The following is a 25,044-nucleotide window of genomic DNA, read 5'->3' as shown; positions in this document are numbered from 1 at the left end:
CCTGTGTGCATTTATGTTCAAAAACCGTTTCAAGGTTTCTACCAACCGTATAGCGATGCTGGTTCTGATAGCACGTCTACGATATTTTGCATTGTGTTAACTTTAAGCTAGCTGACGTTCGTAAGACAGTTTTGGCTCGGCAAATACAGTCCTCTTTGTTCACATTTTGAATTTGACAGTAACTTTGAACTGTGAGTGGCAAGAAGCAGATTCATTTGGCCCCGATTTAAAGAAAATTTCTCAACCTGCCAAACTTCACTCGGACCCTTAATGACATCAGACACGGGGTCGTATTAGAAAGGCTGGGTCGGAATTAGGCACGGATAGGCACAGTGCGGATTAATAAGCCTCAGCGGAGCAACGGCAGCGCACGCAAAGCCGTCTGGTCCTACCCTAGCGTCTCGTCTCCTCTGTTAATGGCATCCATGTGTGTTGTCTGAACGGAGCAGCAGTACACAGGAGTTATATCTGGACCGCTCCAGCGGCCCCACCAGCATCGCATACCACGCACCGCACTCACTCCGGCGGCCTTCCCAGAAACCAGGGTGTGTTTTGGACCCTCGCCGCTCCGTCTTTAAAACACACGAGCGGGCCGCACGCTTGGAATACTGCGCTTTTTTGCCACTGTCAGTTAATCCGTCGGAGTGTGATGAATGTTTTGTCAGTCAAGACGCGGCGAGGTGGCCTCGGGCCAGGCGCTGCCGGCGGATTTTAACAAGCACCTGAGCCCGGAATCCAACTTTCCCTTTCCCCGCCCCCCTCCTCCTTCTTGTGGTGCCAGTTTTTTTTTTTTTTTTGATCTCCTTCTCGCACTTTGACAGGCAGGGTGGAAAATGATGTCAAGTCTCTGTTTTATGGTGCCCTCCTCAGTCAGAAAGGCGTCGCTGTGAATATGGGATGAAAATAAACAAAAGTTGTAATGTCAGGAGTTGTCCTCCCACTTGACGAGCACAGAAAAGTCTTTTTGTTCGCGTCTTCCCTCCCGTCCCCTTGCTGACGCCGTCTTTCCCGACTGCTCGGTGCCCCCGCCGCACGACGACGATTGCTCGGCTGCCTTACCGAGTCGCTCTTCAAGGGGGCCCTACCCCCGTCCTCGCGTTTTGCCCCGTGGCGGTCCCAGAGGACCTGCTCGGGTCTTCCCGGTCTTCCTGTGGTTTCCTCGTAGACTTTTCCACAGTCTATCTCTCGGTCCAGCTGTGCGCCTTCACCCCGCCTCCCCCTCCATCCTTCCTTTGTACGTGACCTCTCTGGACTTCATCTTGGTGACACCAGCGAGCCGAAATGTCGGGGACTTCCGTCTACAAAAAAAAAAAAAAAAGTTTTCCCATACATCACATTCTGTCTGTGCAGATTTAGCATTTTTTTCTCATGCTGAGAATATTTTAATGATCTGAAATGACAAAATAAAAGTAAATCATTGATCTAGCTTTTGAATGACCCGCTAGTTGTAAAACAAGCTCATAAACAAAAGAACTTTATAATTGATTTTAAAAATTTGATTTATTGGCAAAATATATCAATTATATATAATGTAGGCTATGCACATAATGTGAAATTATTTAAAAATTGAAATATTCAGATCAGAGGTGGCACGTTGGTTCAGCTGGTAAAGCGTTGGCCTCACAGTTCTGAGGACCCGGGTTCAATCCCGGACCCGCCTGTGGGGAGTTTGCATGTTCTCCCCGTGCCTGCGTGGGTTTTCTCCGGGCACTCCGGTTTCCTCCCATATCCCAAAAACATGCAACATTAATCGAACACTCTAAATTGCCCGTAGGTGTGATGGTGAGTGCGGCTGTTTGTGCCCTGCGGTTGCCTGGCGACCAGTTCAGGGTGTATCCCGCCTCCTGTCCGCTGACAGCTGGGATAGGCTCCAGCACTCCCCACGACCGACCCTCGTGAGGATAAGCGGCAAAGGAAATGGATGGATGGATGGATGGATGTACAAAATAAAAGTAAATTATTGATCTGGCTTTTGAATGGCCCGCGAGTTGTAAATGTCTTCAACAAGCTCATAAATAAAAACATAAAAACTTGACAATTGATTTTAAAAATAGTAACATTTGATTGATTAGCAAAATATATCATTTATGTAATGTTGGATATCCAAAGTTGGCTATCACACATTCTGTGAAATTAATTAAAAATTGAAATGTTAAGACAATTGAAAAATAATATCAAATACGGAATCGCTTTGGAGGAAAAAATGTCATTCATCTAATGTGCATATATTGAATCTAAGTATATGTAGTTTCATAATATGAATTTTTGATTGTAAAAGTAGGATGAAATATGTATGTATATAAGTTTGTTTTAGTCGGTTTGGACGCAGAAATAATGTAAAAACAAAGTGACTTAACGTTAGCAGATGTGTTACATCATCGTAGAGCTGGCCCCGCCCCCCGATTGACTTTCGCTCATGATTGGTCCGCAATCCAAGTTCTCCAACCACCACGAAATGTTACATCACAAATATTCCGTACAGTTTCTGGCGTTATTGCTCTTGCTTGGTCGCACGACATCAAGAGTGGCCTGCGCGCTCGTCAGACGGCGATTACGATCGGCGCGCTTCCTCCCTCCAGAGGTCATGTGGATGCTCAACCCTTCTTCATTTAAAAACCGCTTCCTCTCTCGTTTGCTTGCGTAGCACATAAAATGGATCCAAATGGCGGTGGCGCATGAATCACATGACTTAGTTTGAATCAGATGACCCGGTTGTTGCAAAGGAGGAACGGAAACCTGAAGATGAGATGATTTGAAGACAAACAAGCCGAAAAGTAAGTACTGGACTCTTCGTTTAGGCTTGTCTTTCCAGCACATAATCGCACTCATGTGTGACTTTGGACGTGTTCCTTTCCACTTAATTGCTAAAGGCTGTGCACACCAACGTGTACGGTTGAGGTGTGCGTGTGTGTGTCCTTGTGTTGAACATCAATGGAGCCGATCAATGCGTTGCCTGGGATGCAAATCCGGCAAGATGTTTTTACTATTCTTGGAAAAAGCGCATGATTGGTTTAAAAAAAAAAAAATGAAGATGATAGAAACCTTTGTGTGGCTGTAAAGTGGTCTAATCTAGGAATGCCAAATGCTCGGGATGCATAATTATCTTTATTTGTTCCATTCAGCTATCCATTTTTTTATGGCGTTTGTTAGATGTGGCTGCGCAGCGTGGAGTCGTTTTGAGATCAACACAGCTTTTGAGTAGAAGATAAAGATTAGGCGGCAAACCTCTGCTTGTCCACGTTGATCACGAGGAAGAGGAATGCTAACGTGTCGAAAGTCAGGCAAATCGTGGCGCATGTTAGGGTAAAAAGCAGAAAGTGTGTGGCGTGATGGAGTAAATGATGAACGCCGTGTAAAAACGTCGGTGACGGACTCGAGGCGTGCGTCGTTCGTGGCGCGTTTCATAGTTGCATATCTGTGAATTAAATTTAATCTCATTTTGGTTTTATACAGTGGTGCCTCGGTTCTTGACTACAATCCGTTCCAGAAGGCCGGTTGAAAATTGAAAACCGAACTGCGTTTTCCCATTACAATGAATGGAAAATGAAATAATGCGTTCCAAGCCTAAAAAATAGATATTTTTTTTAGCTTTTCCTGATAATAAACTGCATAGTAGAAATAGGTGTATCGTTTAAATACTTTTATATAATTAAATCATTGAAGAAATATATTTATTTTTTGCTTAAAATGTATGCTTTAGTAGTAAAGTATGCTCGGCTGGGAGTGCATTGCCGTATCTGTAGCGACTCCGCCCCCAGCCTTGTAAACCTTTTTTATTAACAAAAGTGCAGGATAACTTTGAGCAAGCAGCAACAAGCAGACAATTTGTTTTTTATTTGCACAGAAAGTATGTAACATGTACAAAAATGTTTACTTGCAAACAGAGGTAGGGTTAATCGAGCAAAAGAAAAAAAGCAATGCAAAACTGTTTCAAATGTCTTCGGTGGGGGTGACTCGCCCCTTTTTGACAGAGAATCTAGCGTAGACTGTTTCTGCCATCTTTTGAGCACCTTCCTGATGTGGCTCATAACGTCATTATAATTTTGTAGTGTTCTGCAACATTCTGCTTCGTTAGGGTGATGGAGTTCGACAAAATTATGGATGTCGTTCCATTTGGCGCAGATAACTTTTATATCGGCACGTGAGACATCCTTCCTGCCATCATCCTCATCAGAATACGAAGCAACTTTTCGACTTCCTACACGATCTGTGGCCTCCGCTTGCCCAACACGGTTGCACCTTTAGCGACATCGCTTGCTTTGAGGGCATCCTTTTGTTTCAGGATGGTGCTGATCGTCAATTTCGCCGCGCCGTACTTCTTCGATAGCTCAGAAACACGCACACCAGATTCCATGCGGCTAACAAATCCTTCTTGAAGTCGACAGTTTTACGCACCACTTTTCTTTTTTCAGCACCAGGAGTTTCACCTGCCTTCTTTGGAGCCATGATTGGGGGTCAATTGGGGGGAAGAAAAAGTCACTACCGGGACACATCCGCGTCATGGGCGCGTTCGAAAGCACAATTACAAGTCGTCGTGGGTCAGCTGGTCGGGGCGTTCGAATACCGATTTTCGGTCAAAAACCAAAGCAAAAACAATCTTGAAATTTACGTTCGAAAACCAATTTTGTACGAAAACAGAGACATTCGAAAACGCCGTACTTTGCTGCATCAGATGAACCAAAAATATTTGCATTAAAGTCGCCATTCTGCTTAACGTAAAAAAGATGGTTTCTCTACTTTTTGATTGGAAACTGATGTTTTTGGTAAAAACCAATCCGTGTCCAAGTGCGGATTACTAAAGAACGGAAAAAGCTAAAAAAATGATTTTTTTTTTTTTTCTGGTGAGAGAAGAGGGTCTATTCTTTCATTTTGGTAGGCTCGGTGTTTGTGTTGTCACGGAATTCAATATTCTGTGGTTCTTGTAAATTGAGTCAAAAGTGCTCTAAGATGAGTGGCGGTCCAGGGAGCTCAGCTTTGAAAAGATTAGTCTGTCCGCCACGAATAAAAAAGCCCGCCCCTCGAAGCTTTCCAAAAAAGTTGTGAGCGTAATCGTCGCGACGACACCAATTCCTAATTGATGAGCGCTCTGATTGACGGGCGAGCCCCAGCGAGCGGATCTGAAGTTGTCATATTAAATCCGAGTTGCCCTCTAAAACTCCTCTCGCGCGTTGACTTTGGCGGGCCCTTCTCTCTCGGCCGCGCTCGGCTAATTCCTCTCCGCGAGCGGTCGCACGGCGGCACGGGATATGCGTGCGCGTCGTTTCCGCCGTCGTGTGGACCGGACGTGTTGAACGCATCCCGTCCTGCTTACGTGTTTACGTGTGTCTTTCCTGCACCCCCCCCCCCGCCCCCCTTCCAACCGTGCCCCCTCAACCTTTGCTTCCTTCCCTCCAGTACTCCCAGTAACCCGAGCTCCTCTTGTTGGTGGTCTCCCAGGGAGGAAGCGAGATGACAGAGCCGACGACTCCTTTTGTGGTGTATTTTTATTCCCGTTGAGCGATTTGAACGCGAAGCCGAGCCAGAACGGCGTGTGTTGACGCTCTGGATGCAATAATCTCGTTGTACGCTAACAAATAAAACAATAACCGCAGTGGGAATTTACTCGGCGCGCCCTTTCCAATAATCGGAAGCTCTGCAGCTCACGCGTCATTTTGTTTTTTATTTTTTCATTTTTTTTTTCTCCCCGCCGCCGTCTTCCAATCACGAAGCACAATGAGCGTTGTTGAGCGTCAGGCGGCACAATGCGGGCTTTTGTGGCCTTGATTCAGGCTGATATCATGCTGGAAACTATTCCGATGGCTATCACATGCTGTTTCTCCTCTTACTCGCTTTAACGAGAGAATGTCAAACCTCTTCCAGACAATCACCCGCCTGTTTCGGCCCAATTTAAGGTGCAGAAAGTCCTGGTTTTTTTTGAGTTATGTCTTTTTAGCAGGGTGTGTAGACTTTCGGGACAGGTCAGCCCTGTACTTTATTGCCGGATTCCCCCCCACCCCCTTACATCGGTCTTTGGGGAGAAATTGACCCTGCAAATTTTGTCACAATGATCCCTTTCGACACAAATGACCTGCCCGACTAACGAGTTTTTTGAGAAACTAGACGCATTGTTCTGATTTGACTTGCGAGCAAAAAAAAAAAAAAAAAAATCAAGATACTAGTGCTACTTGGTGGCACTAAACTCTGTCACAACTCCCACACTTGATAAAAATCAGTGCCGAAAATCTAGGCAGATATTTATTTTTTGTTATTCTCGCCGGCAGGATACTCTGCCCTGTCGTGACCGTTCCATGCGAATGCTGCAAACAGACTTTCATCTTTTGCTTTCATTGTCTTTGTTGTCAACTTCCGCACTTCTGCATAGTCGTCGCCTTGAGTCTGAAGCAAAACACTCCAAACATCGCTTTATCTCCTGCTTTCGCTGTCCTTTCGAATTCCTCATATCAAGCCGCATGACATACTTTGTTGTGACCTTTCTGTCATGTTTTTTTTTTCATCTTGGCCTTTATTTGTTTGTACATTTGGACCAAAAAAAATACATGTTGACAATTTAAGCAGAGTTGTCTTTTAATATGTCAGTGAGCAGTATACAGAAGTGAAATGTGCTGTAGGTGTGTCAGAATAATTTAAGGTGGAGGTGGGACTGCATCAGGGATCCACCCTGAGCCCCTGCCTGTTTGCGGTAGTAATGGATGGGCTGACAGATGAGGCTAGACTGGATTCCCCTTGGACTATGATGTTTGCAGATGATATTGTGATCTGCAGTGAAAGCGGGGAGCAGGGGGAGGAACAATTAGAAAGATGGATGCACACACTGGAAAGGAGAATAATGAAGATTACCCGAAGTAAAACAGAATATATGCGCGTGAATGAGATGTGTGAAGGGGGAAGAGTGAGGCAACAGGGGGAAGAGATGGCGAGGGTGGAGGACTTCAAATACTTGGGGTCAACAATCCAGAGCGATGGTGAGTGTGATAAGGAAGTGAAGAAACGGGTCCAAGTGGGGTGGAACAGTTGGCGGAAGGTGTCTGGTGTTCCATGTGACAGAAGAGTCTCAGCTAGGATGAAGGGGAAAGCTTATACAACAGTGGGACGGATTAGAGACGGTGGCACTGATGAGACAACAGGAAGTAGAATGGAAGTTGGCGGAAATGAAGATGTTGAGGTTCTCGCTTGGAGTGAGCAGATTGGATAGCATTAGAAATGAGCTCATTAGAGGGAGAGCCAAAGTTGGATGCTTTGGAGAGAGCAGACGTTGATGGTTTGGACATGTCCAGAGCCGAGAGAGTGACTATGTTGGTAGAAGGGTGACGAGGATGGAGCTGCAAGAGGAAGACCAAAGAAAAGGTTGATGGATGTGGTGAGGGAGGACATGAAGACTGTGGGTGTTAGAGAGGAAGATGCACGAGATGGGCTTAGATGGAAAAAGATGACACACTGTGGCGACCCCTAATTGGGACAAGCCGAAAGGAAAAGAAGAAGAAAAGGCGAGCAGTATAACATGCACAGAGGTTACTGTATTACCATTTTGAGTCAAAATGAAACCGAGTAGCTTGAATAAATTGAAGCACTTCTCTTTTCTGTTCCATCGTCATGCCCGCATGACGCCTGTTCATCTTCTGGTGTTTTTTGTCCTTGTCACCGCTGGATGCATTTGACGTATTACGCATGACAGGTCCAGTGATGAATCGTAACATTTGGCTCCACATTATAGCGCAGCTTCGTTGCCGGTTTCAAAGCGCTGCCAACGGCTGTCCGTTCACATCTGGCCTGAGGTCAGTTCTTGGGGAGTGTCACGGTCCTGTTGAATTTCATGAATCGCCCTGAACAGTCAGCCCCGGGCGGGCTCGGGTACTTTTCTCCCGCTGTATGCTCGCGGTGCATAAACTCTCTGTGACCCTCTGGGTGCGCGGTCCCGCAAGACCCCGGACACGGAGTGCAGGTGGAGATCCAGGCGCCGTAAGATAAGCCTTCGCTGCAAACAAAGCGCTTTCAGGTGGCTCAGCTGGAGTCGCCGGGGTAAAATTAGCCGTTTTATCAGCGGCTCGAATTCACAGAGCACGCCGGGCTGATTTAACGGGGTGTTCCCTCATCTCAAGTGTCTCACTCGCAACGTTTCCAGCCTGCGGTCATCTGCTTCCTCGAGATTACAGAAACAAACAAGGATCGCGACAGAGAGGGAGAGATGATGAAGATTCACTAAGTGACTCGTGTTTTCCCGCTGATGCGGCGTGAAATTGTGCCCTGCAAGGGTGCTCTCAATAGACGGCTTCTTTTCGCAGTGCCGTAATGACCGTTTGCAACTGATTTTTCAAAAATGGGAATGAAAAAAATCTCATTATATGCATCATAGAAGGAAATATTTTATATTAATGCACTATATAATGGAAGAAACATTAAAGATGTAATTGTTTATATTCATTATGCATCCATTTTGTAATATGTAATTCGTACACTATAGTGTAAATATAGCCTTTTACATACCGTAATTTCCGGCCTACAGAGCGCACCTGATTATAAGCCTCACCCAGTACATTTGTAAAGGAAATACCATTTGGTACATACATAGGCAGCAGCAGTGTAAAAGGCGCAAGTGCCCACATTAAAACACGAGATATTTTCAAAGACGGTACACAGAGGGTTTAACTCTAGCGTTGCCGCGCTAACAGGGCCGGTTAAAAAAAAAAAAAAAAAAAACTGTAAAAATCACTGCGACACTGCAGTAACACGCTAGTGCAGCGCTAACAGGGCCGGATAGGTAAAAGTCACTTCCTCGGCGCATATTTTCCACCGGTCTCACTCTTCCCTTTTCCGCTCGAGTGCCCCCTTGCGGCTGGTTAAAACATCTGCCCCACAGTTCTAAGGACCCGGGTTCAAATCCTGGCGTTTTCATGCCGTCCCTGTATCTGCGTCGGTTTTCTCCAGGTACTCCGGTTCCCTTCCGCATCCCCAAAACATGCGTGCTAGCTTAATTGAAGACCCTAAATTGCCCGTAGGTGTGAAAGCGAGTCCGAATGTTGTTGTTTTTTTTTCTTCTTTTCTGTTTTAATTTGCCCTGCGATTTGCTGGCGACCAGTTCAGGGCGTACCACGCTTTCTCCCATAGGCTCTGGCACGCCTGCGACCCACATGAGGATAAGCAGGGTAGAAAATGGATGGATGGATAGTAAACCCCACATCAAAATAAAACAAAGTGAAATAAAAACAATACAATAATATCATCGAGTATTTAGTTCAGCCTTCCCATTTTGCTACATTTGTGTGATTCATGCAAGTTAAGAACAAAAAATAAAATGGGAATAAAAGCTGTCTGTGCCCTCCTATGATGTACGCGGTGTCAAAGCGACCTGTGTGCAAAGGGTCATTAAAACAACAAAGCTAGTGCAGTGGCCTTTTTGCACGCTCGCGTTCACACTTATCTGCACTCGAAACAAAAGTGAGATTATATAGCTCCGTGTTGCCAGTCGCAGCGGGTAAATAATTAACCCGCGCAGTTTAAATATTTCAAACCACTGAGTCAGCTTCGCGTATAATCATTTGTGTCACCCAAATGCACTTTCATGTTTGATTTCCTGCGCAGAATATCGACCGCTCCTCGGTACCGAAATACTGCAACGCAAAATTTCCTGCCGTTCCCCCGTTGCTATCTCGATTTTGGGAGCAGCGAGGTAGCCAAAATGTCAAACACGATCAGATTTTAGAGGGAAACAAAGTGGCATCGTGGGCCTGTTGCTCGTTTTCCCTGCAAGCCGCCGCCTTTTTTTTTTTTTTTACAACCGCACTAAGCAGCACATTTGAAATTCACATCTATAAATACACTGCATGCCGAAGGCCCGCTTTGAGAATGCCATTTATACTTTCAGGAGCTATTCATATCTCGAGCGCGAGCCACGCTGTCATTTGGTAAACACTCTTGTGAGCGCGAGGCAGTCCGGGAAAGAGTAAGTAACCCCCCTCCCGTCAGTCGGGAGGGTTAAAGGTGGATTCTGTCGGAAACCAAGCGCTGATCTGTGGGAAAACGGTTGAAACAAAATGTGGCGTACGCGGCGGATGTCTGGCCTGGGCCGTGCCCGGCCGCGATGCCCCGCCGTCGAGCCCCTCTGCTCGCCGTGACACTTGATCTCGTCTCGGGGTCAGCTGCGCGGGATATTTCTGCTGCGTGTGTGTTTTAATGTCGTAAAAGGCTGGACGGCCACGACGGCCTGTCACATATCACCACGGCCCTTCCCGATGACAGCAGCTCCGCTGGAACGCGGCAGCCACCCCCGTCGCCCAAAGGTTCGGGGGTGGGGGAGGACAGTTTCATCTGATTTCATGAAATCATATGTTTTTGATTTAGAATCATGCTTTCATTGCAGCTATCTAGCAACATCTTCTGTTGAGCTTTTTAGTTATCCATGGTTCTATCAAGCAATGAATGTATCATACTCCAGAGAGTCCTCGGGTTAAGACGGTCTCGACCGAAGACGTTTCGACTTTACAACGCCCGTCCCCCGTCCGCCATTTTGTCCGGCTAATGCTTGTGCACCGAGAGTATTTTCGCATTTTTCGCCCTCCTTTTTAGACATTATCGCCCCAAATAAGAGAGCTGTGTCTTCGAGCAATGCTTCTGCAGCCAAAAGAAAATCCATTACCATGGAAACAAAGCTCAAGATCATAAAAACATTGGAGAAAAGAGAGACACCAACAAGGTTTCAATCGGTCGATCGTGGTGACTATTAAAGACAATGGTGGAGTCCGACTCGAGTCGAAATTCGAGTTAAGTCGCGACTGTAGGAAGGGATCTCAGTAGTAGACCGAGGACTCTGTGTTGCAATATCAGCGATGAAGCTTAAGTATCTATCAAGCCACCTATTAAGCTATCTGCTGAGCTACAATATTGAAGCTAGCTGTTGATTTATTTTTATGCTATCTATCGATCTCTTGACCTATTCATACCATCAGTTCTTAGTGGTACAGGGAAGCTAGCTAGCTTACTTGGAAGCTAGGATGTGCTTAGCTAATATCGATTTGAGTAATTTTATCTTATAAGGTTTTAGCTTCCAAGCCGCAAAGTAGCTCCTCAGCCACCCATCACTAATAAGGTAGGCAGGTGTTTAGATACATCGTGGTACAGAAGCAGTATTTACTACTACTGTAATGAAAAAAAAAATTGCTAGCTCATAAGCTAGGTCATGTATTGGAAGCGAGCTTTAAAAAATGTGGACGTTAGGACCTTTTAAGTTGACACTATTTCTATTTGTCTAAGTATGTATCCAAAAGAAGGAGAATAGTGTAAAGAGGAAGGATTGATTTTATGAGCGTTACTTCTTTATCTGTATTTGTGGGCATTGTCTGGGTTTGTTTATGTGTGATTATGGAAAAATAGATAATAATAAAACAAAAATGTAGCCCTTTCCCATGAACTTTGCGTAGTGCGTTCCAAGAAAGAAACCATGCCAGGGTTTTATTTTAATCATCACTGTGAGCTCGTTTAGGGAGATAGTGGGTTCTCAAGTCGTCGGGCAGTTGTCCATAACGTGAGTGAAATATAAAAAAAACAAAAAAAGCAGTTTTTTTTCCTATATACCAAGGTCCTTTATATAGTATCTTTTCAGTTGTAGGCAGACGAGGGGGAAAACCAAAGTCTGAATTGTGTCATTTCCTTGTATTGTTCCCAGCATCAAGCCCAGAATCCAACACAGAAGACAAAACAATGGCTCATAGGTGCATGTGTAGTAAATGACTGCTTTCAACGCGCTGGCCTTTCCATGCCTGTTAAGGTCAGACATGTTGTTGTTTCCAAGTTGTACAGTAGTACGATGTGAGGCTAAAATGGTGCACAAGAATAGCAAGTGCATAACGGAACAAGCAGAGGCACGGAGGCCCGAGGCCCTGCAGCGTTGCAGCTCTCGCCAGTGAGCTAGCCGGACTTCTCACTCGCCACATTAATGAGGTCGTACATCAGAGGAACCACTTCCTGCTTCCGACTGTCCGCGGATGCCGCCTCTGCTAAGCCTTCCCTTCAGCTCCCCCCCCCACCCCCCCACCCCACCCCCGCGCTAGTGCGGCCGCAGCTGGAATACACGCTGTGTCCGGAAACCAGACCGCTCCTGTCCATGTAGCGTAGATTTGATGTGGTTTTTCTGCTAAAGGCATTTTCTTTTTCTTTCTTTTTTAATTATACTTTTGTTTTTTTCGCTGCATGCTAAACTTGTGGAATGTGAGAATGGCATGCGTCATAACCAGGGCCATTTGGAAAAGGATTTTCAGCAGACCATCCTAAACATTCACACTACCTCACTGTATTGTGCACAAATATCGAAGGGTATTATAGTCGTTCAACCTCACAATATACATCGTTATTTCTTTCAGGACTGCAATGTTTACAAAACAGCTGCTTTAGCTCTGGAATTGTGGCAGGATCTCCGTAATTTCCGGGCTATAACCCGCGACTTTTTTCCACACAGGTTCAACCCTGCGGTTTGTGCGGTGATGCGGCTAATTTGTGCATTTTTTTCTAGCGGCCGCGAGGGGGCACTCGATTGGAGTAGGTAAGAGTGAGACCGGTGTCGAGGAATTGACTTTTACCGGTCTGGCCCTGTTAGCGCTGCGCTCGTGTGTAACTGCCGTGATTTTTATCGATATGATTTTTTTTTTTTTTTTTTTTTTCCGGCCCTGTTACCGCGGCGCTAGCGTTAGCATTAAACTCTCTGTGTACCATCTTTTTTTGTAAATATCTCGTGTTTCAATGTGGGCACTTGCGGTTTTTACACAGCTGCGGCGTATGTATGTACCAAATGGTATTTCCTTTACAAATGTACTGGGTGAGGCTTATAACCAGGTGCGCTCTGAATTAGGATATTATTATTTTTTTAATATTAGACAATTGTTGCAGAATGATCATGATCTAATTGGTTAATTACATATAAACACATAGGTTATACCTTTAATGACAGAAGCAGACTCTGACTATACAATATTCCGATTTTAGTGTGGTAACAGATGTCCTGGTTACATTTTATTCCACCTGAATCCAACTCAAGTCACATGATTGTAAGTGTCGCCTGAGTCAGAGTCCGATATCTTCGCATTGCATTACATTAAGACGTATGTCGGGATGTATTTGTCATACCGTTTCCTCCTGCGGTCGGTGCGGCTTTTTAGATTTACTTTAGTTTTGTTTGGTTTTTTTTTTTTTGGTCTTTCGACATGCCGTGCAAGCAAAATGTTTCCAGATCTGAGTCTGGCTCTCTTTACTTAATGAACTGCAGACGAGCACCTAGTTTAGGTTTCGGTGGCAGAGGCGCCCCCCACTCCAGAGCATTGTGGCTGCAGCGCAGACGTACGGACAGCTGCATGTAAACAAATAATAAACGGGGACATTTACAGATTTTCAACAAATCTCACCCAAAAAGATGTCCTGTCTTCAAAATAAGTTAACCACTCCTAGTCGTCAAACGTCCATCGTCCCGTGATCTGTAGCGTTTTTATGCTCTGATCACAGATGAGTGAAATTGGGGTCCATAATTTCCCACGTTTATTGAATGCGGCAAAAGTTGTCCCTCATTCCTTTTCCTGTGGCGAGGACTTTTTACTGTAAGTGAATTGAAACGTTCAAGTTGGTTTTGCGCTTGGCTGACTCCAAGGTTGTTTCAAGGGCTCCACCTGTGACACACAACAGTGCCTTTTTGCGCTTGACTGGATCACGATTTCTTTGAAAAGATTCTGTGGTCTGTGCGCGCTCAATAATAACAATAGCTCACGTCCAGGCAATTTGTTCTGCCTGTCAGGCTTCGTCGGACCGGGCCCGTTGGACATTTGTGCACCTGGAGAGATGTCGGCTGCGTGTTTTCTCTATGTTCTCCCGGTGCCTAATAGGTGCTACATTTCAAACGAGCCACGCAAAGCCCCCTTCAGTGTCCGGATTCAGGAGGAAGTGCGGTTTTTGGCTTAAAAGCGTGTCCCTGTGAAGTCAAAACAAATCCTAACTTGATGAAATCATGGCGCTGTGAAGAATGCGACGAGGAACGCAAACACGCCGCCTATCAGTCGTATAAAACGCACCTCGCCTTGAAAATGAGATTACGACTCCAGCGGGGCAATTGAGTGAAATCATCGGCGGGGTGGAAGCAGCAAGGCGGTTTTAAGAGTTTTTCTGGTGTGTGAATGTGGCCGTGAGATAGCAGATAGTGCACCCTCGCTGATGAAAGAGGCTAATCCTCCAGCTTGAGCGAGTGCCAAACCCGTTCATCTGCGGCTCTCCTCCACAGCAAGGACATCGCTGCCGCTGGGGGGGGGGGGGGGGGGGGGCGGGGCCGGCCTTGAGGGCCACCGATTTCAATTTCTACCATAAACGGACGGAGAAACAAGGAGAATGATTTGCAGGCTGGTGCCAGTTGATCCGAGATGTTGAGGAGGACAAGATCGAGTCAGCAAATTGGGTCGTTTATCAGAAATGTTTACTGTACCAGCAGTACCAGTACCACATATGCATTATTTGCCTTGAGGATGCTTGTGGAAAAGTACAGAGAAGGTCAGAAGGAGCTACATTATGTCTTTGTAGACCTAGAGAAAGCCTATGACAGAGTACCAAGAGGGGAACTGTGGTACTGCATGCGCAAGTCCGGTGTGGCGGAGAAATATGTTAGAATAGTTCAGGACATGTATGAGGGCAGCAGAACAGCGGTGAGATGTGCCGTAGGTGTGTCAGAAGAATTTAAGGTGGAGGCGGGACTGCATCAGGGATCCCCTCTGAGCCCCTTCCTGTTTGCGATAATAATGGATAGGCTGACAGATGAGGTCAGACTGGATTCCTCCTCGGTCCATGATGTTCACAGATGATATTGTGATGTGCAGTTAGAAAGATGGAGACACACACCGGAAAGGAGAATAATGAAGATGAGCAAGTAAAATAGAATATATGTGCGTGAATGAGAGAGGTGGAGGGGGAAGAGTGTGACGCTCTGGGGAGAAGACATAGCAAGGGTGGACGACTTCAAAGACTTGGGGTCAACAATACAGAGCAATGGAGAATGTGGTAAGGAAACGGGTCCAAGCGGGGTGGAACAGTTGGCGGAAGGTGTCTGGTGTTTTATGTGACAGAAGAGTCTCCGCTAGGATGAAGGGCAACGTTTATAAAACAGTGGTGAGGTTTCAGTTTTATAGGTTTTATTTTAATTGCGAGGAACTGTTTCCACAAAACGGGAGCAAGTCTGACTTTTTGATCTCGATCGTTGCATACCGAGTGAAGCGGCCTAACGCCTCTGAAGTAGACCCCCAAAAACACTATTTTTCAATGTGTACGAAGCAATTTGGCACCACATCTTAAGGTGAGCTCGGGTTTTAAGAGTCCCCATATTACAATGAATGTAGTGGATAATTTTTTTGATTGAACCATAAAAACTAATTATCAAGAAGCGCATTGCCACAGAGTGCACGTGGCGATAATAACGGAGAGTAAGGAAATTTTTAGAGGACGTCGACTGCGATCGGCTGCCCCATTCGCCGACTGCCTCTCCCCGTGGTGTACGTTGCCCCCCCTTCAACAGAGATGGGGGTGAGCCCAGTTAAATGACTTGACTCACGTTGACTTAAGTTGCCAGTTTTACGACTGGCTAACAAAAGACTTGAGTTTAGACTTCGTACACGAGAGACTTGGCGTTAACTTGAACTACGTACATATTATCCGACAGGAAACATTTTGGGTTGATCCTGGGGGGGGGGGGGCATGTCTTGCCAACCTGGCAACACAGTCTGCATTGTTGCGCACTTTCCTGTGTGAAGCAGCCGCCCGCATGGCCAACAATGGAAGGAGCTCCAAAAATAATGATCCGGATTCACTTAATTGGATGATTAAACATTTGTTTGGCTTCCCAAAACGTTTTACTCATGAGGAGAAGTGGTGTGTAGTACAGAGTAACAACTAAAATATAATCCCAAGCGCTGAATCCAGAAGAAGTGACGTGGCTTTGCTAGCACCCAGTTGCGCAGATTGAAAATTAAAAAGGGGAGTGGCTAAAGTTGCGGGCATGACGAAAGAGCCGGAGGGACATCATGGTTCGGCTGTGTTGGATCGCTTTGCAATACGATCACGGCGTTAAAAAAATTGTGTGAATATAATTTTCATACCACTGAACGTGTTTATTGATGTGTCACGGTTTGAATGTCAATCGTTGTGTGGGCTCCGTGGGGAAATATTTCAGCACTATTTTTTTTTTTTTTTTTGGAGACCACAGCATATGAAATATCACCTTTAGATCTAATGATAATCAGATTCCGTGCTTAAAAAAAAGACTTCAGTGTCTTAATTAAAGCAGTGAACACGGGGATTTTTATGTTGTGAATTATTCCCTGAATTATTAATCTTAATTCTCCATTAGTCCGTTGATGTACAAATCAAATTGTATTTTTCTCATTATAAGAAAGGGCTGCACAGTGGATAAGATGGAAAGCGTTGGCCTCACAGTTCTGAGGTCCCGGGTTCAATCCCGGACCCGCCTGTGTGGAGTTTGCATGTTCTCTCCGTTGCCTGAGTGGGTTTTCTCCGGGTGGCCACTCCGGTTTCCTCCCACACCCCAAAAACATGCAACATTAATTGGACACTCTAAATTGCCCATAGGTGTCATTGTCAGTGCGGCTGTTTGTCGCTTATGTGCCCTGCGATTGGCTGGCAACCAGTTCAGGGTGAGTCCCGCCTACTGCCCGTTGACAGCTGGGATAGGCTCCAGCCCTCCCGCGACCCTCGTGAGGATAAGCAGCTAAGAAAATGGATGGATGGATAATTGTAAGAATGAATTTTTTAATGGTGTTCTCTAAAGAACCGTAGGAATTACAAAACTCTCACCACAAAGTAAGCATCATAGCGTTTCCAAAAAAACAACTTTAATCATCGTTGTTGTTCATTTCACTTTTAAATGTGTGAATATTAATCTTTCCACTCCAAGATTCTGTGACTTGACTTGCGACTTGGTTAATCAAGCGATGACCCGACCCGACACGCTTGATTCTTTTCCCGCCGTGAACCGAGGACTCGTCGGAGATTCGAAGCTCACGACTTGAGACTTGCTTGTGACTTGCAGACTTGTGACTGACTCCCACCCCTGCCCCCCCCCTGACACCCCCCCCCCCCCCACCCGCCCACCCCCCACCCCCAATGCCGCATGCAGATTTACACAAGACGTCCCGGCCCAGGACAGTGAAGTCGAGGAGAAAAGCCGCTAAACTCTCACGAAAGAGTGCCGCGCTCAGGCCGCCGCAAATCAACTTCATTGTTGTTGTCTGGGATTTAATCGTCCTACATGAGGTGCACACAAAGAGGCACAAATGGCAGTTATTCCTGGCAGAGTGGAATACCGGAGCCCGGGTTGCGGGAGGGGATGGCTTAAGGGGAAGAAGCCTGACACAAAAAGCACAAGAGTGAGTGCAGAAGAAGAAGAAGAAGAAAAAAAAACGAGAAAAAGAACCACCCAGTTTTGCCAGGAGGCAACACCGATCATTTAAAACGGCAAATCCTGAGCGGCCAAACTTATCTATTATGGAGGGAAAGCATCAGGATGCGCCTGCGGAACCTTTTTAGCTCGGCCCAGATCCGATTTGCCCAATCAGTCAACTCTTGTTTGCGTGAATGATGAAATCAAATTAAACGGCGGGCAGGCTGCGTCACAGCTGCGTGACAGTGACGCCAGAGCGAGCATTACTATATTATTAACTACCAAAGAAGACACGGGCGATGAGGCTGCAAAATTAATCGACCTTTGTAAAGATAATAAAGTTGTTTAGACTGATACTGAGCAAGCAGGATACATAGAACTCTGATTTTTTTTTTTTTTTTTTAACAAATCTTTTAAATTTATTTTTAAAAACCCAATTAAACAGTGATCAACATTTGAATTTCTCCCAATAAAATCCAAACGCAGCGGCACGGTGGATCAGCTGGTAAAGCGTTGGCCTCACGGTTCTGAGGACCCGGGTTCGATCCCGACCCCGCCTCTGTGTAGTTTGCATGTTCTCCCCGTGCCTGCGTGGGTTTCCTCCCACATCCCAAAAACATGCAATATTAATTGGTGTGGGTTGCGTTAAAAATATTTTTGTCCCCTCCTCAAAATGTTAAAAAAAAAAAAAAACAAAGTCTGGCTGACAATTACAAATGTTAAACCTGACTCAAGGACGCGGGTGGAGATATTCTTGTGTGCGCGGCTTGCGGTCTCGCCCATATCGAGAACCGGACTGTGTTTGCGCACCTTTAAAAAGTGCGTAGAATATTAAAAATCGGTTCGCCAAAACTCAGTTTGGCAACAAGTTCATAACACACATCAACCGCAGCTGCTAATGTAGGAGGTCAGGAATGGACCGGTGCAACATTTTGTGGCCTCGGCTAATTTAACAATGGGTTTTATTATTTTGATTGCCCGGGCGTCACGGTGGATCGGCTGGAAAGCGTTGGCCTCGCAGTCTTGAGGTCCCGGGTTCGATCCCGACCCCGCCTCTGTGGAGTTTGCATGTTCTCCCCGTGCCTGCGTGGGTTTTCTCCGGGCACTCTGGTTTTCCTCCCACATCCCAAAAACATGCACCATTAATTGGACACTCGAAATTGCACCTAGGTGTGATTGTGAGTGTGACTATTTGGCTCTATGTGCCCTGCGATTGGCTGGCAACCAGTCCAGGGTGTACACGACCTCCTGCCCGTTAAAAGCTGGGTTAGGCTCCAGCACTCCCCACTACCCTCGTGAGGATAAGCTGCTAAGAAGATGGCTGGATGGATTTTGATTGCCCTTAGAAGTGGCTGCATCATGTACTATGATGTAATAAACATATTTTTAAATATGTTAAAGGTCAATCAGGAATGGGCACTTTTCTTTTGTATTCGATTTTGTGTGTGTAGTTATGTAGGTTAGTCCGAGGACGTGAGAAGTATCGTACTTTTTAGTCTTTGGTTTCACTTTTGCCGCTTGTGTGACATCCACCCGATTGTCACTCGGTCGAAAAGAGAAGTTCAGAAGCTTGCGGTGAGTCTGAATAATAGCGGAAAAGCAGATGTGGTCTAAATGAGGGACACGTAGCGTAGCGAGGACGTGACCGACTCCGCAAGCCGCGCCGCGATGTCGCCGACTTGAAGGACGAGTCCATCCATCCGCTTGTTGTCATCGGGCGATATTGAAACGTTATCCTGGCTTCATTTGGGGCAAAAACTGCAGGGACGCTCTGGACTGGCTGCCAGGAGCGTTCATGCCATCTTTTTGTCAATTTCAGAGGGACGTCAACGTCTTTGTCATGCCAATGTTGTGCCGTAGTTCCTCCTTTTCACATCCCAAACTATACAGTGTGTAGTGAGGCACACTTACTAACCACTTCCACATCTGCTGCTGAAATATTTCCATCTCAAACTTTTTTCTTTTCTTTTCTCACTACACATGTACACATTTTTCCATAAATAAAAAAACACACGCGGAGTATTTTTGCGTCTTTCTCCGCTGTGCCAATGAGAGGACCGTTTTTGCAGACGTTTACGAGTAGGCGACAGGAAGTAAAACATGCAGTAAAAAGGAGGCCATGAGCTTTTATTGCGCACCTCCTGTTGTCAACAGGCCTGCGGGGGGGGGGGGGGGGGTGTACTCACACTTGTTGTGAGGCTCTGGAAGTTGTCCAACATTTAGTCTGGAGCGGAAGATGTTACATTTGCAAAAAGGCGCTCTGTTTTTCTTCTATTTCCACTTCCTGTGCGCGGAACGGGGGTGGGTCCACGAGAACATTCCCAGGAACTAAATTTCGGTCCACACGAGCAATTTCTAATTTCTGCGGCTTGCAAAAATCCTGCACAGCGTCCGCAGCACCTTCTTGTGGACTCAATCTCTTCTGCAAGCCGCACCGTTGGCCCTCTTTGAGATTTGATGCTTGCAATGACGCATTACGTAACGTTCTGCTGTCTCTCTCCTCTGGTGTGCGTGTGCGTGTGCATGTGTGTGTGCAGCTGGCAGGCCTGTGGTGGAGACACACAACATGGCAGAAGCCCGGCGGGAGAGCACCAGCAGCCTGCAGAGGAAGAAGCCTCCGTGGCTGCGATTGGACATTCCCGCAGTTCAGACGTCGCTGGACGAGCCGCCCACTTTTGTTCAGGTGAATCCTAGGATCCCTAATAATAATAATAATATGACAATAATATGCAGTTATGATGAATTTGACTGGGGCACAAGCGGACTGATAACAGAAGCTCCGTGTACACGCGGTGGAAGTCGGGCATTTTCTCGTTATAAATATGTGAGCAAAACCCACGGAATCATGAGGAAAATCAAATGAACCTTTGAGTCTTGGTAACTCAAATCATCGTTATTATTTTTTTAAATCATCCAACGTGGCTGGCATACAGTGTTATATTTTTCAAAACAATACTGTTATCGCTGGCTTGTTCTAAAAGATTTCAACTATACTCCGATGGTTGACGACTTGAAAATTATGACGAATGTCACCAATATTTAGGAAAACCAGAGAGGAATATTCATCCATCCATCCATTTTCTTTTGCCGCTTATCCTCACGAGGATCGCGGGGAGTGCTGGAGCCTATCCCAGCTGTCACCGGGCAGGAGGCGGGGGACACCCTGAACCGGTCGCCAGCCAATCGCAGGGCACATGGAGACAAACAGCCGCACTCACAATCACACCTTGGGGCAATTTTGAGCGTCCAATTGATGTTGCGTGTTTTTGGGGTGTGGGAGGAAACTGGAGTGCCCGGAGAAAACCCACGCAGGCACGGGGGAAAACATGCAAACTCCACACAGGCGGGGCCGGGATTGAACCCGGGTCCTCAGAACTGTGAGGCCAACACTTTCCAGCTAAATCCACCGTGCCGCCCAGAGAGGAACATGATTTGTATAATCATTTGGTAAGCAAATGTTCGCCAGTCATAAAGGTCATAGTAACTGTTAAAATTGGAAAATGCATCCAAAAATGTTCACTCCCGCTGACCATGTTCAAGTCCGTGGAAAGCTGGAGTCTAAATCCAGCCGAAGGGAGCCTGCACCCTGGAATGTTCCCGGGCCAATCGCGAGGCAAAATTTGGAAAACGTGAACGACGTACAGTATTTTGACATATAATATTGTCCCCTCTCGCAGCCGATAAAGAGGCAGGGCTTCCTGCGCAGCATCAGCATGCCGGTGGAAACGTCGCACCTCCAGTCGCCGCCCCGGGACTTCTTTGACAGCCGGCGGCCGGCCTTGCAGCGCCAGTCTTCCATCACGCAGACCATCAAGAGGTGAGACCGCCATCTTTCATTTTTACGCCTCCGTAAGAAGAACCTTTTACCTTTTCCCGTTTCCTTCTTTTTATGCAAAATCGCATGGCTGGTTTCGATTGACCTTACCTGCGTGCTAACGCGGTCGATATGTGGCTTGCTTAAGCGGGGTAACACGTTTCCCGGCGATCGGCACCCCCGCCCCTCGTGCTCAAAGTCGGCAAATGAAATAATCGTATCAGATCCTGTCCTTGAAAGATGATCCTATTTATCCCTACGGCTGCTAGTTACAATGAGTTGCACTTCCTCTGCAAGAGGTCAAGTACAAATGATGACAAACAAATGCATAAAAAAAAAAAAAAAATTGGTACGCTAATTGCTACGACTACAATTGGTACTCAAAGCGCAGACTGGCTAGCATGAGCTAACAACAGCCTCCGACCACACTCTCATTCGTTGAGGCGCACGTCACTCACCACGACAGACCCCGCCTTTTAAACACGCGCGTTCAAAGTCACACATAATACAGTGTAGACTGCATGGCAGGGGTGTCAAACTCTTTTTTTGTCACGGGCCACATTCTAGTTACGATGTCCCTCAGAGGGCCGTCATCATATTTACGCATGAAATTTTATGAACTAGTTTTGGAATCAGAAATCGAGCGTAATGGGTCACTTCTGGTGACGCAAAAATGCTTATAATACCTCAACGTTATCATTTATGGTATATGACACTTTGAAATGTTGGGACACGTTTTCACAAGAATCATGGATTTTGACACCGGTGATTTGCCTTCGCGGGCCACATAACATTATTTGGCCGGCCAGTTCTGGCCCCCGGGCCTCGTGTTTGACACCAGTGCTGTAGAATATGCGGATTGAAAAAAAAATTAGAAATGTGTCTGTGTATGTATACCTGCACCATGCATGCTTAATTTTCTTCTAAGTATTGCGCATAAAGTTTGAAAATGTAGATGTTTGTCGATATATCAGGAAACCAAGTACTGCTGTATTTGACCCCCCCCCCCCCCCCCCCGGATTAAATCAGCTTTAAGCCATTTATTTTGGACATCCAAGAATTTGGCCTGTCCTTACTCGCATCACACGGGAGGCGAAACGCTCGCGTCCGGCCCCCATCGTCGGTACCCCGCTCTAACAGTCTGCTTGCATGGCGCCTCCCACCACTCGCACTCTTGCTTCTCACTTTCTGTTCTTTCTGTTTCCCTCCTTCTCCTCCTCCTTCTCTCTGCACCCTCCTCCGCCCACCCGCCCCGGCGACAGCAGCAGGAGGGTTCACTTTGAGCGGATTAACACGGTGCCCGTCAAGGGCCAGCGAGCTGCCCGCCGCAGCGCCAGGAAGCACCACTCGCTTTCCAGAACCCTGCTCAGGTATGCAGGGCGGACCCCACTTGTCGGAGGCGCACTTTTGTCCCCGCTGGGTTCGTTTTTAAACTCTCACTTGTGCACATCCGGGGTCATATATTTTTTTTTTTTCTATCTTAAGAAAAATGAGTTAGTTAGTGTTTGAGAAAGCGGGCGTATAAAGCAGTAAGTTTTGGCCGGTGAGTTGGTTTTCACATACATCATCCGTTGTCTGTGGTTGACTGGGTCAATGTGGGTGTGTCAGTCAGACTCTTTTTGTGTTTCTGCACACAAACGTGCCCGGACTTGTTCCCTCACACGACAATTCCGGCATGCAGGAAAAGTGTCGTCCTCTTATCATCACGTCTTACCACGCGTGGCGTCGTAGTTTGCGACTGTGACCTGACCGCCGGCCGCTTGTGGCGTCAGGGGCACCGCCGACTGGTTCGGGGTGAGCAAGGACGGAGACGCCACCCAGAAATGGCAGCGCAAGAGCCTCCGCCACTGCAGCCTGCGCTACGGGAAGCTCAAGCCGCAGGTGATCCGCGAGATGGACCTGCCCAGCCAGGACAACATCTCTTTAGCCAGCACCGAGACGCCACCGCCGCTGTATGTGCCCTCCTCGTCGCATGGCATGCAGAAGGTAAACAAAATGCGTCGCTGCGTCACTTTGGCACATCGTCAAAGTCAAACACAATCCAGGTGATAGTTGCTCATTTTAACCCTCGGGAAATCATATCAATTGAATTAAAGGTCAAAGGTGGGTAGTAATGCACACTTTTCAATATCGTACAGTATACAGTTGAAGCCAGAAGTTTACATACACTGCAAAAACACACATTTAATTTTTTTTGTCTCACTGTCTGAAGTGAAATCAGATGAAACCGCTCCTGTTTCTGGTCACTCAGCTTCACAAAAATTATTTAATTTTGTTTCATGCCACAATAATGAGTGAGGTAATTTTAGATTATTATTCTTCAAGGTCAAAAGATTATATACATAAAAAGTACTGTCTTTAAAGAACACGGGGAAGGAATCGATGCTCCTCTATTTTTTTTTTTTTTTTTTTTTTATTAAATCATGTTTAATGTTAATGTGACTTGAGTCAAATTAAATTAAGGTAATATGAAATGTACGTTTAGGAATAATATTTCGCTGAACACTTCGGCCTTATGTATTTTTGAGGCGGTGCTCGGTCTAAAAAGTTTTAGAACCACTGGCAAAGAGGCTGCACAGTACTTAACGTTACGCTCGACAGTTTAAACTAATTCTTGCCCCAGATCGTCGACCCGCTGGCCCGCGGCCGAGCCTTCCGCGCGGTGGAGGAGGTTGACGGCTACAGCGTGCCGCAGACGCCGATCACGCCCGGGGCGGCGTCGCTCTGCTCCTTCACCAGCTCGCGCTCGGGCCTCAACCGGATACCCCGTCGGCGCAAGAGGGAGTCCGTGGCCAAGATGAGCTTCCGGGCGGCGGCGGCGCTGGTCAAGGTGAGCTGGCCGTTTTGCACTTTTTATCAAAAGAACACCTTTCAACCTCGACTCGAAATGGCTGATCGGTTCTGCCAATGAGGTCTACTCATCGCGAGGCTAAAGCAGGTGTTGCAAATGTTCTGCAGCGAACCCTTTTTAAGTCAGTTGTGCGTTCTTTGTGTCAGGGGCGGTCCATACGGGACGGCACCCTGCGGCGGACCCACAGACGCAGCTTTACTCCAGCCAGCTTCATGGAGGAAGACATGGACTTTCCCGACGAGCTGGACACGTCCTTCTTTGCCCGGGTAAGCCAGTCCGGAGGACGCCGGCAGCGCCTTCACGGGTCGGATATTTCCACACGTGCGCGTATTTTCTTCCGTCAGGACGTTCTGATGCACGAAGAGCTGTCCACGTACGCCGACGAGGTGTTCGAGACGCCGTCGGAGGCGGCCGCGAAAGAGGCCGAGCGCGGCGACAAGGACGAGCTGGAGCTGACGGGGAGCGCGCTGGACAAAACGGCTCTGGAGAGGAGTCACCTGATGCTGTGAGTGCACCTCCAATAGGTGGCGCTGTGCAAAAGGAATTCTCAAACAAAGTTTCAGTTTATAAAACTAATTTCATTTTTTGGTGTGTGTGTGTGTGGTTTTTATAAATCAGATTTTCAAAGGTAGGCATTCTTAAATAATAGTTAATCATTTAATTTAATAATGAATTACATTTTTAATAATATTTTTTTCTTTTAGGCCTAAGAATTATGTCATTGAGATTTTTTTTAATTAACATTTCATTCATTAAAAACAGCTTTTCAATCACATAGTAAGAAGTGTTTTTTAAAATCTGTTTTTCAAAGGTACTAGCATTTTTAAATAATAATAAATAATTTAATAAATATTTTTTTAAATAATTTTAATTCAATATTTTTTTCTTTTAAATTCAAGAATAATGCCATTGAGTTTTTTTGGTTTATTAACATTTCATTCATTAAAAACAGCTTATTCAGTTGGCTTTTTT

At 46.3% G+C, this 25,044-nt stretch overlaps 1 protein-coding gene across 5 annotated transcripts in view; it reads left to right on the top strand.

The window, feature by feature from the left end:
- Nucleotides 1-25,044, top strand: part of rhbdf1a (rhomboid 5 homolog 1a (Drosophila)) — a 48,273-nt gene that overhangs the window by 15,910 nt on the left and 7,319 nt on the right. For 2 of the 5 annotated variants that reach the window (XM_061846789.1, XM_061846786.1), the window contains exons 2-8: nucleotides 19,945-20,090; nucleotides 21,085-21,224; nucleotides 22,484-22,591; nucleotides 22,994-23,207; nucleotides 23,845-24,051; nucleotides 24,219-24,338; nucleotides 24,417-24,577. In XM_061846789.1, the coding sequence (XP_061702773.1) occupies nucleotides 19,974-20,090; nucleotides 21,085-21,224; nucleotides 22,484-22,591; nucleotides 22,994-23,207; nucleotides 23,845-24,051; nucleotides 24,219-24,338; nucleotides 24,417-24,577 (1,067 nt within the window). In that variant the 5' untranslated portion in view covers nucleotides 19,945-19,973. Of the gene's footprint in view, nucleotides 1-2,469; nucleotides 2,775-9,810; nucleotides 9,938-19,944; nucleotides 20,091-21,084; nucleotides 21,225-22,483; nucleotides 22,592-22,993; nucleotides 23,208-23,844; nucleotides 24,052-24,218; nucleotides 24,339-24,416; nucleotides 24,578-25,044 lie in introns of those variants that run through there. The other 3 variants (XM_061846787.1, XM_061846788.1, XM_061846790.1) reach the window with 3 other exon arrangements.

Source organism: Syngnathoides biaculeatus, chromosome 16 (genome assembly GCF_019802595.1).
Source record: "Syngnathoides biaculeatus isolate LvHL_M chromosome 16, ASM1980259v1, whole genome shotgun sequence".
Taxonomy (NCBI): domain Eukaryota; kingdom Metazoa; phylum Chordata; class Actinopteri; order Syngnathiformes; family Syngnathidae; genus Syngnathoides; species Syngnathoides biaculeatus.
The sequence above is the reverse complement of the archived record's forward strand: the minus strand, read 5'-3'. Positions and strand labels throughout refer to the sequence as shown.